The sequence below is a fragment of the Carlito syrichta genome, unplaced genomic scaffold (assembly GCF_000164805.1).
Source record: "Carlito syrichta isolate Samal-C Ts95f unplaced genomic scaffold, Tarsius_syrichta-2.0.1 Scaffold311792, whole genome shotgun sequence".
In the NCBI taxonomy this organism is placed as follows: Eukaryota; Metazoa; Chordata; class Mammalia; order Primates; family Tarsiidae; genus Carlito; species Carlito syrichta.
In genome coordinates, this window is record NW_007255888.1 from 136,354 (window position 1) to 149,568 (window position 13,215).

Below are 13,215 nucleotides of genomic sequence, written 5' to 3' on the forward strand. Positions count from 1 at the left end.
AAATACTTTTAATTTTGTTTTTCTAAAATCTTAAAATTTTTTAGCTGTGAGTTAGTGTATATATGTTTTAGAGATACTTGATTATGAAAACAAGCATGCCAGGATTGCTTGTTGTGAGCTTGCGTTTTGTTTTTTAGAACTCCGTAACATGTCATTATAATGTGACTTTTATTACACAGATTTTAGGAATGCCGTGGGATAAATCATTCTTTTAAAATAACTATATATGGCAGAAGTGTCAGAATAATTTTCCTCCATTCTGAGCATATACTACTTGATAAAAGTGTTCTAGTTCACTAAAAATTGTATACTTTCATATTATTGGTATTAGGCATGTAGTTACTTTGTTTTGGGGGGATTTTCTATTCTCTGTTATGCTTAATCTGTATAACCTTTTCCCCTCAAAATTGAGAAAGGGATGAGCAGACCAGGAGAATAAGGGAGGATGGATAAATAAATATATGCCCAAAGGCATCTGAAATTAATTTTTCATGGTATTCCAATCAGTCTTTTTCAGTTCACAAGATTACCTTTTGTTTGTTACTGACTACAGCTGGTCACATTACTATTGACTAATCATACCATAGTTTACACGGTCATTTCCCGTTGTTAGATACTTAGGTTTTCTCAGTTTACCGTTTGTAAATAATGTAGTGATAAACATATGTTTCTGTGTACAGTATTTAGAACTGTTTCTTTAAGTATAAATTTGCCTAAGCGGAAATTATTAAATCACCAAAAACGAATTAGAGTTACTGATATTAACTTCCTCATTGTCTCCTAATATGATTTTAATGCACATTACAAGCTTATGTTAATACTAGTTGCAAGGAATGCCAAATTAAAATTAGTGTATCTTTTCTCATTAGGGAATTCTGGGAAATCGTTCATTCATTTACAGATGAACAGAAAAGACTCTTCTTGCAGTTTACAACGGGCACAGACAGAGCACCTGTCGGAGGACTAGGAAAACTAAAGATGATTATAGCCAAAAATGGCCCAGACACAGAACGGTAATTATTAAGTTGTGACTACATATATACTAAAAACCTTGAATTCCATATTATGCATGTATGAACTGTCTTTGTAATTTCTGATTGTTTTTGTGATTTTATATAGGAATCTCTAAATCACATGAAGCAGTTGAGAGACGATTTTGCTGTTTTTGTATAAGGAAACTTTTTAAAAACTGGGCTAGTTAGAAATTATTATGCAGCTTATAATGATTTTTAATTTTTTGAATTAATATGATTCATTCATTTTTTTCTTTCACAACTTGATTGAAAGCCATATTATATAGTAATCTATTTACAATGGTTAAATTTAGTCTTAGATTTTCAGCATTAGATTAGATTATGCTAGAATCACTAGTGTTCAAGTCATTTTTACAGTTATATTGACAGCAGTATTTCCAATAAGCATTCAAGAGCATAGACTTTGAAATTTTGAAAACCAAGTTTGAGTATTTTCTTTACTTTAGAGGAAGTTACTTAACTTCAACTCTAAAGTAGGTTTGCTGAAAGAAGATTTTAGTTAAATGAACTATAAGGGCTAAGTATCTTAAACAATGTCTGGTGTGTACTAGTAACTCAGTGGATGCAATATTTTGTCATAATCATTAGCATTGATTGGTAAGCTGATTCTTGATATTCTTTATGATTTGTGTTAATGTATAGCTTGCATTGCAAACCATCTCAACTATATATACCATTTAATTATAAATGCATTTCCCATGACTTATTTTTGTCCTGTTTTTCCCCCTCTCTCTCTATTTAGGTTACCTACATCTCATACTTGCTTTAATGTCCTTTTACTTCCGGAATATTCAAGCAAAGAAAAACTTAAAGAGAGATTGTTGAAGGCCATCACGTATGCCAAAGGATTTGGCATGCTGTAAAACAAAACAAAAAAAGGAAGGAAAAAAAAAAAGAAAAACATTAAAACTTAATAAATATAACAAGAGGGATAAATTTTTGGTGGTGATAGTGTTCCAGTACAAAAAAGGCTGTAAGATAGTGAACCACAGTAGTTGCCTATGTCTGTGCCTCCCTTCTTTTTTGGGGACATGTGGGCTGGAACAGCAGATTTCAGCTACATATATGAACAAATCCTTTATTATTATTATAATTATTATTTTTTTTTGCGTGAAAGTGTTGCATATTCTTTCACTTGTATGTACAGAGAGGTTTTTCTGAATATTTATTTTAAGGGTTAAATCACTTTTGCTTGTGTTTATTACTGCTTGAGGATGAGCCTTTTGAGTATTTAAAAATATATACCAACAAAACTACTCTTCCATGAAAAATATTGCCACCATTTGTAGACCTTGTAACTTTCAAGTATGTTCTATTTTTTGTCCCTGTATCTAACTCAAATCAGGAGCTGTATTTTTTTTTTTTTTTAAACAGTTTGCTTTTGAAACTTGAAGTCTTGGAAACAGTGTGATGCAATTACTGCTGTTCTAGCCCCCAAAGAGTTTTCTGTGCAAAATCTTGAGAATCAATAAAGATGGAAGGGAGAATTTGGAATGTTTTAACTGAAGCCCTCAGAACTTTAGTAACAGCACAACAAATTAAAAACAACTCATGCCACAGTACATCGTCTTCATGTGTCTTGCAATGAACTGTTTCAGTAGCCAATCCTCTTAGTATATGAAAGGACAGGGATTTTTTTGTTGTTCTTGTTGTTTTAAGTTTACTGGGGAAAGTGCATTTGGCCAAATGAAATGGTAGTCAAGCCTATTGCAACAAAGTTAGAAAGTTGGTTGTTTATTATAAAGAAAAAGCATGTGAAAGTGCACTTAAGATAAACTTTTTATTAATTACTTATTACCTAGATTTTAAATAGACAATCCAAAGTCTCCCCTTCGTGTTGCCATCATCTTGTTTAATCAGCCATTTTATTGAGGCACGTGATAGTGTTGCAACATAATGGAAAGGATGGCTACTGTGCCTTGTGTTACTTAATCATACAGTAAGCCGACCTGGAAATGAACGGAACTATTACTCTCAAAATTACATTGTATATCCCCAAAGGTTAAATTTATTTCAAAAAGTGTTAAAGATTACTTTTATGTACTATGGAAAAGTACAAATAAGTTTAAGTTCTGGCAGAAGTAAGTAGTTTCCCCTTTCCTAGTATTCTGTGTCTGTGATGTTAATTTCTTTTTATTGCATTATAAAATAAAAGGATTATGTATTTTTAATTAAGGCGAGACATACTGATATATCCTTTAACTACAAGCTACAGCTAATGTGCTGAGCTTTTGCTTTGGTGATTGTTTTAACTGATTACTGTAGATTAACCTATGATTTGCTTGAAATTGGCAGGAAAAATACAGCTTTCAAATCATTGGAAGGGAAAAAGATGTCTTTCAGGATTATTTTAATTCTTTTAGTAATTGAGTCAGAAATGTTTTGTACCATAATGCTAAATAAAGCAGTGGCACTTTTCATTATAATTTAGTGGCAAAAGAAGGCAATGCTTTCCATATTGTGATAAGGTAACGGGATTTTTTCTGGGTCAGCCTTTAAAACACTGTTAAGGCACGTACACTACCTTGATGCAAGGGATCTTCATGTGACTGTAGTCATCTTAAAAGGCTTCTCATCCACTGTGCTTCTTATATGTAATGAAAGTGAGGAAAAATTAAATATTCTGGGGGCGTTTTATATAATAAATTCGTGAAGAAATTTGTGCTCTTCAGTTCTCAAGTTTTATTATCACTGCAGTACAATTGCAATAATGTGTCTGTATGAAAGGTTTTTAAATGGCAATTGAAATAGGTTATCACAGAATTCAAATTAAATAGACTTTGAACAAAGAGTCAAAAAATCTACCATTAAAATTTCAAGAGAGGAAAAAAATCATTGGTTGTACAGTGTAGCTGTTTTTACTTTTTTAGTAATTATGCTGGGCATGTTATCATGTCTCTTTGCTGCCTTTTTAACTACTATTTATTAGAATGTAACTGAACAATATATTAAGGAAGAGGAAAACTATAGAAATTTTGACTGCAGTGGCTATTTCTATCCCAAATGCTGTGTTATAAAAGTACTTTTTTTGGCCCAGATAGTCTCTTAACATATTTAGTTTTCTTTGAATTGGCCCACAATATTCAGAAAACTCTGGAGGGGAAAAAAGTGAACCATAAACTATTTGGCTTTCCAAATAAATGTAAACTTTACACTTTTACCTTTTTTAAACTATAGAACATTTCAAACAAAAACAGCCTGCAGCGAAACTTTTCTGGACTCCGGCAGCTCCAGCAAATGAGTTGTGTCCTGATTCTACTTTCCTGGGCTGTGGTTCTATGTGATAAAATAGAAATACAGCTTCTTTAGCTTTTATTTTGGGATGCATGTCTATGTAAGGAAATACATATCAAAAAGAAACTTGAAAATGAGGCTTCTAACAGAGAACTTACTGTTATTCATTCCTTCTTGGCATAGACATCTTATTAAAGAACAAATGATTGTAATTTGATAGCATCACTCCTTATTCTCATAAACACATGGCCATGCTGGAATTTCAGGCCCTTTATAGGAATCGTTCTCAAAAATTCTATATAACCTATCTGAGGAAGAAATGCCTTCCCAAGGTGACTCTTATCTGTAGCCTTGATCCTCTTGCCTGCTTGCCACAAAAATATTTTTTCTGACCTTCCACTGGCCTTTATCTAAGGCCCATTTGTACCCTTCCTTTGATCCACCAAAGAATCCAAAAACACAGTGTCCAGTTTCTTCCTCTCTTGTGTTGCCTCCTTTTGTCCCACAATGTTAGTGTGTAAAGAATTGCCTGGAGAGGGTAGAGGATTTTACAATTGTAGAGTCCCTCTTCTCCCTGTTCAAATCCAGTGGGTTGGCATCTGTTAATCACTATAATAAAATTTTCATGCGGGTGAGGGATACGCTTCACTGTGAAAAGCTGCTAATCCAGTGCTGTTTCACTGAAGATGCACTCCTCAAGGATACTCACAACCTCCTCAATATCAGTAACTTACGTTTTAACCTTGGCAACACCTTAATGTGGACTGCTGCTTCTCTCACTGATTTCCTCCCACCAGCATCCCAGCTTATTTGTATTTTGCCCAATTCTCTCTAGTCTCAGTAACTCCCAAAAGTTGCTTCCTCATCTCTTCAGACCTTTATCTTCAGGGTTGTTTTTGTAGTACCTTAAAATCAGTACATCCAAAATCAAAGCACTTCATCTCGCATCGCCTTTGATCTTTGTTTCTTTTTTAAATGTGTCACCTTCACCTCAATCATTGAAATTTTGCATCCCTCCATTGTCACAAATCTTTCTCATCATTCATTATACTTTCAAGCTTTGAACCTTGACTCACCTGGACATTCTTAGTAGCTTCCTAATTTAACACCTTAGCTCTCATCTCTACTTCTAATCCTTTTCATTCTGCTAAAACACAGTTTTGCTAATGTTAATATTCTCTGACCCAAAACTTGTTTGTTGAATAAATCTTTAAGTCTGGAGTCCAACACCCCCACAGATTGGACCCCACATATCTTTTCAGTTTTGCCTTGTGTTAACAGGTACCTCTCCCTGCATTCCCACACAGTATCTTCACTTGTCATACTTGATTATTTTATATTTCTCAAATACCCTTTTTTTTAAGACCAAATTTTAAAAGTACCTCACCCATACAGATTTATTCAACCCCTAAAGTGCCTCCAATGCACCAATGATAGTACAGCATGTTGGGGCACATTTCTTAGTTGAACAGTGAGGAGTCACAGGGATTCTTACAGAGTATTCTCGGACTGCTCTTGATAAGATCCTTTTCACCTTTAAGCTTTGTTAATGAAGCTTCAGTGTTTTTTTGTTTGTTTTTGTTTTAAAATAACCATTTCCTGAAGTGTAAGTAAATTTCTGGTGGAGATGGTCATTTTTATCTTTTTGCCTCTGTTATTTAACAATAGCTTTGTTAAAGGGTTGCTCCCATCTTTCTGTCAGTTTGTCAGTGTTACCACTTGAATGAAAACAACCCAGCATACAGTAGACTGTTTAGTGAAGCCTCTTATTTGATCCATTTTTGCATATGGTGAATTGTAGTGGTCTAAGTTTATTCTTTGTTATGTGCCTGTCCTGTTGCCTAAGCACCTAATTGTTGAAAAGACTTATTATTTCCCTTTTATAGTCTTGACATCTATCTAAAAAACAATTGACCATACATACAAGGTTTTATTTTTGGATTTTCAGTATTATTCCATTGTTCTTTGTCCCTATGCCTGTACCACACTGTCTTGATTACCGTGACCTTTTAGTAAGTTTTAAATTTATGTTGTATACGTCCTCCAACTTTGTACTTTTTTCAAGATCATTTTTTCCTTTTTGGGTTCCTTACAGTTTATATGAATTTTAGGATCAGTTTATCAATTTCTGCAAAACTGGCAGCTGGGATTTTGATAGGGTTTGTGTTGAATCTACAGATCAATTTGATTAATACTACTGTTGTAATGGTATTTTGTTTTCTAATCTGTGCACATGGATATCTTTCCACTTGTTTAGTTTCTTTCAGTGTTGTTTTATATATTTCAGTGTATAGGTCTTGATCTCTTGGGGTTGTTTTTGTCTGTATTTTCCATTTGATGCTACTGCAATTATTTTTAATTTTCATTTTTGTATTATTCATTGCTAGTGTCTAGAAATACAACTGAACTTTTACTTTTTTCCAATCTGGATTATTATTTCATTTTCCCTCCCAAGTGCCCTGGCTAGCACCTCCAGTACAGTATCCAATATAATTTGCAAAAGTGGACATCTTTTTCTTGTTCCTGATTTTCAGGGGAAAGCAGTCTTTCGCCATTAAGTAAAATGTTAGCTGTGAGTTTCTCATGATTGCTTCAAGTTGAGGAAATTCCCTTCTATTCCTAGTTTGTTAAGTTTGTTTATAAAAAGGGTATAAGATTTTGTCAAACGCTGCCTCTGTATCAAGATTGTCATGTAGTTTTTGTCCTTTATTCTCTTAATATGTTGTATTACATTGATGGATTTTTGTATATTGAACCAACACTGCATTCTTGGGATAATCCCATTTGTCCATGTTACATAAACCTTGTTCTGTGCTGCTGGATTTGGATTGCTAGTATTTTGTTGCTATGAATATTTTTATCTATATTCATAGGGTATATTGGTCTGTTGTATTCTTGTTTTATCTTTGGTTTTGGTATGAGGGTAATATTGGTCTCCTAGCATGATCTGGGACTGTCCCCTTTTAAAGCTAGTGAAGTATGACTCAAATGAACCACTTGGAGACCTTCACCTGTGATCTTAGCTGTTGGGCAGCGTGGGGATGGTACTTGACTTTCTGAAAAAGGTTTCAGGGCAAAATGTACCTGAAGTGGCCTGTGGCAGCTGACTAATGAGTGCTTCCACCAATGATGGGGTCAAGATATGTGTTTCTCATGGGCTACATGTGATTGCTGAAAGAGATGAGGCCATGAGCCATCTTGAAAATTACCATGTGTAAGTGGGCTTCTACCTGGAGCCAGGCATCCAGCAACTGAGTGCCATACAATGTAGAATCTGTTGAAAGCTACCAACCAAGTCAGAGAATCTGTGTTCGGGTTCCCAGCAGGGTATATATACTCCATGAAAAAAGTCATTACTCTTCCACGCATTCCTCCACCACCACCACCACCACCACCACGGCTTAATATAATTATAGCAACTGAATACGGAAGTATTCTTTTCTCTATTTCCTTCCTCTTCAGAAAAAATGGAAATGAGTGAGAAAGAAGGTGGAGGCTGAGGAGAAAAACTCGCTGTCCCTACCCCTATCTTTAGGTTTCCCACCGAGAGGAAGCCCTGAGCAAGAGGTAGAGTTGTGTTTTTAATTAAGAGAGAGTTTGGCATTTTGGTATTTTACTGGTATCGGCTTTTTAGAACCCAGAAGAATAGATGGTTTGTTTATTACCAGAAAGTGACCTGAAAAGCTATACATCTTGAGAGTTAATCATCAGGAAAACAAATCCAGAGAGTAGGTTTGTAAAGAGAAGTATTCTGCCCCTACCCCTCCTACCACACATACATTATCTCCCTCCTTCCCTCCCTCTCCCCTCTCCCCTCTCCCCTCTCCCCTCTCCCCTCTCCCCTCTCTTTCATCTGTATCTCATCTTTATCTCTATGGTTCAGTAAATCAGAAATATGGAAAGGACTTAGGACACCTAGGATGGTGATATTTATGAGGAGGACAATTTCTACCTGGGATCTTAGAATTTGCCTCTGATCCTATTCAAAGTGAAGTAAAAATTATTTTCCTATCAGAGCCGCTTTGTTGAATCAAGGAGACCTACAGGAAGACAATGTAATTGGACCCAGCATAAGTACAAACCACTACGTGTTTAAAAGCACAATTTGGGCAGAGAATTCAGATCCAAAGACTTCAGATAGAAGATGAAGGTTTAGCTGTGTCTTAGCAGATGGATAGGTGTATACTAGGCAGATAGGGGGATGGTTTCATTATGCTTGAGTGTAGGGCTCAAAGGCATCAGGATGGGATTGAGAAGGAAGACAGGTCAGATAATGGAGGGCCTTGTATATCATACCAAGGACATTGGACTTTTACAGATGTTCAGAAGAGAGGCATAATCAGTTTTGCGTCTTATATCTCTTATAAACTGGAAAAGTATAAATGCCCATGTAGTTTTTGCAGTTAGGAGATTATTGCCATAATTCTAGAAATACATCTCAAGGGCTGAGAGGATTCAAAGACAACTGACATTTCTGGTTTCAGGAACTGGCTGGATCGTGCCGCTGTTGGGTGTACACAGAAGAGTAGCAGTTTGTGGAGGGATAATTAGTACAGTTGGGTCATGTTTTGGTTGAAGTGTCTGAGGGATGTCTGAGGAGAACTGTGTCCTGAGGCAGTTAAAAATATGGGTCTAGGTTGGGCATAGTGACTCACACCTGTACTCCCTGCACTTTGTGGGGCCGAGGCAGGAGCATCACTTGAGCCCAGGAGTTCAAGATCAGTCTGGGCAGCATAACATAGACCTCTCTTTATATATACATATAAAAGTCTAGCGAGAAGCCTACAAAAGATAAAAATGCATTTAGAGGAACATTCTTACCAGAAAAGAGCAGGAAATTAAAAAAAAATTCCCTGGAAATGCTAGCATTTAAGTTACATAAGTAACAGTAAGGAAAAGAGAAAAAGTTCATTCATTGACTTGCTTGTTTTTGTCTGCCTCAGTAGACACACTAAGCTCCATGAGGGCAGGGATTTTGTGTTATTCTTGGCTGTTCCCTAGCGCCTAGAGCAGAGTATAAATATGTTTTGTGGAGCCATACAGTGACCAGAGTGTCTCAGAAATGTCTTCCCATTCTCCTTCTTACTGCACTTCTGAATATCTGACCCTCCCTTTTCCCACTAGCTTGTAAGAAGAACATATATACACCTATTGTCACCATCATGATAAACTGGCCAACTGAAAATATTTAGAAACTTGGAAACTGATACATACTAACTCCAAAATCATCATCAGTTACATCAGTTAGCCCTTAAAGGGCACATAACTGTGCTTGACACTGCCAGGTTTTGCCTAGTTTTCTGGGTCCAAAAGAGCACAGTAGTGGGATAAGATCTATTTCTTGAGGCAAATGAAAAGGTATTCTTGTCCCAGAGATAATCACCTATGGCAGGAAGAGAACCTTGAAATGCTTTGAGCTATGATTGAGCATCAAAATAGTGACTCGCCAGTCAGCTTGGTCAAATGGAAGATGTCCTGTTACCTAACTGCATTTCAGAAGTTGCCCCCAGTATGCTTGCATCCAGCACCCAACATAAGCGAAAATGTCCTTTGCCTTCAACATGTGTTAATGGGACTGAGATACTTTTCACATTTAAAATGTGTTCCCCAAAACATTAATGATTCCATAATGCCTATTGCAGTGTGTATTTTTACATTTACTTTGTCATTGCCTAGTTCCCTCCTTATGTTTTAAGCTCCATGATAGTAGGAATGTGTCTGTTTTCTGTACCCTAATGCCCAGTGCATGCATGTTTGTTGAGGGAATATGTGAATGAAACTATTATTGTAGTGCCAAAGAGCCTTATCTGTCAACAGACTTAAAGATTTCTACAGAAACTACCAGTAAAACTTAGTATAAGAATGGTTTCTGCATATGAAAAGCATTCTTGGGTGGAGCTCTTCTGGCATTCAGAGCTGCTCACACCTTCCTCCCACGGTGCTGGGATAACACAACCTCCACGTTGCTCTTATGAGTATAGGTGGTTTCAGAGAAACAGTAAAAGATAAACTGGCTTATTTTCTGTATATTTCTAAGAAGGTGGTAAGTACATCAATCATGTTTTCCTAATTTTATGAGGGCCTTAATTTTATGAGGGACTTAATTTTATGAGGGCCTCTTTGCTTTCATCCCACGCCTTTCTACCCCAGACTGTATTCCCACCCTCATCCCTGCCTCCAGATCACACTTGTAATTCCATTACTCATTTAAGGGTGGCTCTTTGTTTCTCATCACAACCATCTTTGTGCTTTAGATAGCTTCTACATAACCAACCCATAAAGGAAATTAGTAAAATGAACAATGAATCCACACAAAGTGAAAGCACTTGTGGGAGCGCACATGGCCAGCTCTGGGGACGGCAGAAGCTTCTGGCTTCACATGTGACACTATAAAACTGCAGTTACTTAGCCATATGCTTTATGACATGAATTCCACGTTACTTTCTTTATGGAACTTAAATATTTAGGAAGCAATAATATTCAAAGAGCGCCATTAATTTAAATGTAAAAGGGCCACTTCCCATATTTATTTATTTCATGACCACATCTAATAATAAAAATCTTTTTACTGCCTTGTATTGCCTTAGGGAAGAAGTTTGGATGTTGACTGACTGCTGGAGGGACTGAAGGGCAGCCATCCTATACCTGCTGTTTGGACAAAAAAAGTAATGGGATTGTGGCAGATTAGGGATAAAACTTAGGTCCCAAGCTGTGAAGCACTCTGCCCAGCATCACTCTGGCCATTGCATTTATATAATTTAAACTCTTGCGCCATGGTCTTTCCACAGTAATGTGCCAGTTTAAGTTTAGCTTCCATCAGTAAATATTGTCTTGGTTAAATTAAATGTGTGGAAGTCCCCCAGAGGACTTGACTGCGGGGAGAAGATGGACCCTTCCAGGTCTCTAGTCAACTTTCATTTGTTGGATTGTTTTATTGACAGAGGGTCATAAATTAGAGCCAATTTCCTGTTCCTGTTCCCATCTCAAGGCAGTGAAGAAGCAAATTTGCTAATGTTCCCCCAATTACTGTTTTTTACTGTCTCAGAATAAACAGTACTGCCAAAACGTTTCCCAAAGTCATGTTCCTGTAAGATCTTTCTCCTTGAAAACTATGATTTGGTGTGAATATACAACCTGGTGTGAAAAGTTCCAGATGCCTGATTCCCTACCTTTGCTGCCCCTTCTTGCTGTTTGTCTCAATTTAATGGACTGCAGTACCAGTTGTGACTCAGGTCCACTTTCTTACTGTTAAACCCTGCCTTGATTGTCATGTTATAAAGAAGAGGAAAGCGTTTTCTGTGAGTTCAGGAGCAGTCTTGAGGTCCTGGGGAAGATTTTCACTGGTAAGTGTCCAGTAGTTGCTGAATGACTAGTGGGTGGAAAGGGGAGGTGCCTTAGGAAAAAGGATTCTTCATGGTGGTGCCATTGCTTCCAATTTGTTTTGCGATTTTTTCAAGAACTCTTTTCTGTCATCTTCCTGCATCGTGTGTTCTGATACCCGGGGCATGCAGTGCTCCCTCACTTCCTTTTTCTGAGTGGCTCTGGGAAAAAATCGTGACAGAGGAAATGTGTGGGCAGCGGGAGATTTCCGATTCTCTCCACCAAATACTTATTAGTTCTGTTGTTCATGAGAAAGTCCTACGTTAGGATGGCTTGGATCTCAGTCAGCAGTGCTGGATCCGTTTGTATATACTCCAGGCTGTGGAGGTTGTTCCTGGGTCTTGGCCTTTTCTTTTTGGATTGCTGCATGCTTCTGTCTCCATAGACTATGCATTTAAGAAACTGGCCTTTCAGCTTCCTGCCAGTGCCTGAACCTTGGAGACACTGCACAGTATTTGAGTGCCTGCTGGAGAAGTCCCTCGTGTCCCCTTCCTCTTCCCACAATGGTAGAATCCAGTCTGCAGGAAGCTTGCTTTGTTGTGCTCCATGCTCTGGACTATGCAGAGACTCTAGAGATAGAGCCACAACTGATTTGCTCTGCCTTCTGCAGGTAGACCTTATTTTCCATGCTCTCTTCTTTTAGGGTCACCCTGGGAGCTGCCTGTGCCTCTGCTTTCTTAAGCAACCAGTGCTTTCGTAAGTAATGACTAAGAGCTGGGTAGAGACTGGCTTTTTTCCAGACTTCGTCTAAAGAGCATCTTGTTCTCCCTCCCTGTCCTTTTTTCAACTATCACCTTCACTGCTGCCTCACTCTCATCCATCAGGATGGTGTTGTAGTTGGAGAACATGCCCTTGGAGGTGAGCTGTTTAACTAGCTCCTTGTTGTCTAGCAACCGGGCATGTGCCAGTTCTGACCTTTGGAACTTTGAGTGGCATCGTTTATAAAAGGCTTTCTGCTCTGTTACCTGGCATTGGCTTCATATATCTTCATGGGCTCCAGAAAACTGAGTTTCTTTTTCAGCAAATTCTCTTCTTTCCAGTAGGACAGAGTTGAGTAGAACTTCTCTGTTTCCATGAACTTTATGCTCTCCCGCTACACAATTGCTCGTTTCCCTGATGGTCAGTGCTATCCAGCAAGCTCTGATAGTTTCTCTCCTTGTGGTTCCTCCATGAGATGCCCAGTCGGGCCTGGGGAGCTGCCATTTCTCTGCCCACCTGGGGACCTGACAGTCAGTGTTCTGTCAGCAGACCTGTGAGGTGCTTAGTGAACTGTGGGCATTATGATCACAGAGTTCTATTTTAGGCCCCAGTGTTTGTTTTTAAGAACTCTGTAGGTTGCCAGGATGTGCAGTCTGGTGGCCAAATGCTTCTCCCAAGGGCAGGGGTCCTGGGATACTTCTTCACTGGCCTACTTACTGTAGGCCTAGCTTCCACCTGAGGACTGTCTCCTCCCTAAGGGGATATCTACCATGTCTGTGTGTCATAGGAGTGGAATTGGTAGAGGTAGGGCTGAAAGATATGTATGTTTGCTTTTCAGTCACTTTCGGGTATTGGAGGCTTTTCAAGT

The 13,215-nt window shown here is 37.8% G+C and overlaps 1 protein-coding gene and 1 long non-coding RNA gene across 6 annotated transcripts in view; one reads left to right on the forward strand and one right to left on the reverse strand.

The window, feature by feature from the left end:
* UBE3A (ubiquitin protein ligase E3A) overlaps nucleotides 1–3,205 on the forward strand; it is an 89,963-nt gene extending 86,758 nt beyond the window's left edge. For all 4 annotated transcript variants that reach the window (XM_021718072.1, XM_021718071.1, XM_008069071.2 and 1 more), the window contains 2 exons: nucleotides 870–1,013; nucleotides 1,777–3,205. In XM_021718072.1, the coding sequence (XP_021573747.1) occupies nucleotides 870–1,013; nucleotides 1,777–1,897 (265 nt within the window). In that variant the 3' untranslated portion in view covers nucleotides 1,898–3,205. The remainder of the gene's footprint in view (nucleotides 1–869; nucleotides 1,014–1,776) is intronic.
* The window catches only part of LOC103271597, a 143,057-nt gene that overhangs the window by 93,584 nt on the left and 36,258 nt on the right, over nucleotides 1–13,215 (reverse strand). The gene's annotated exons all lie outside the window — the stretch shown is intronic.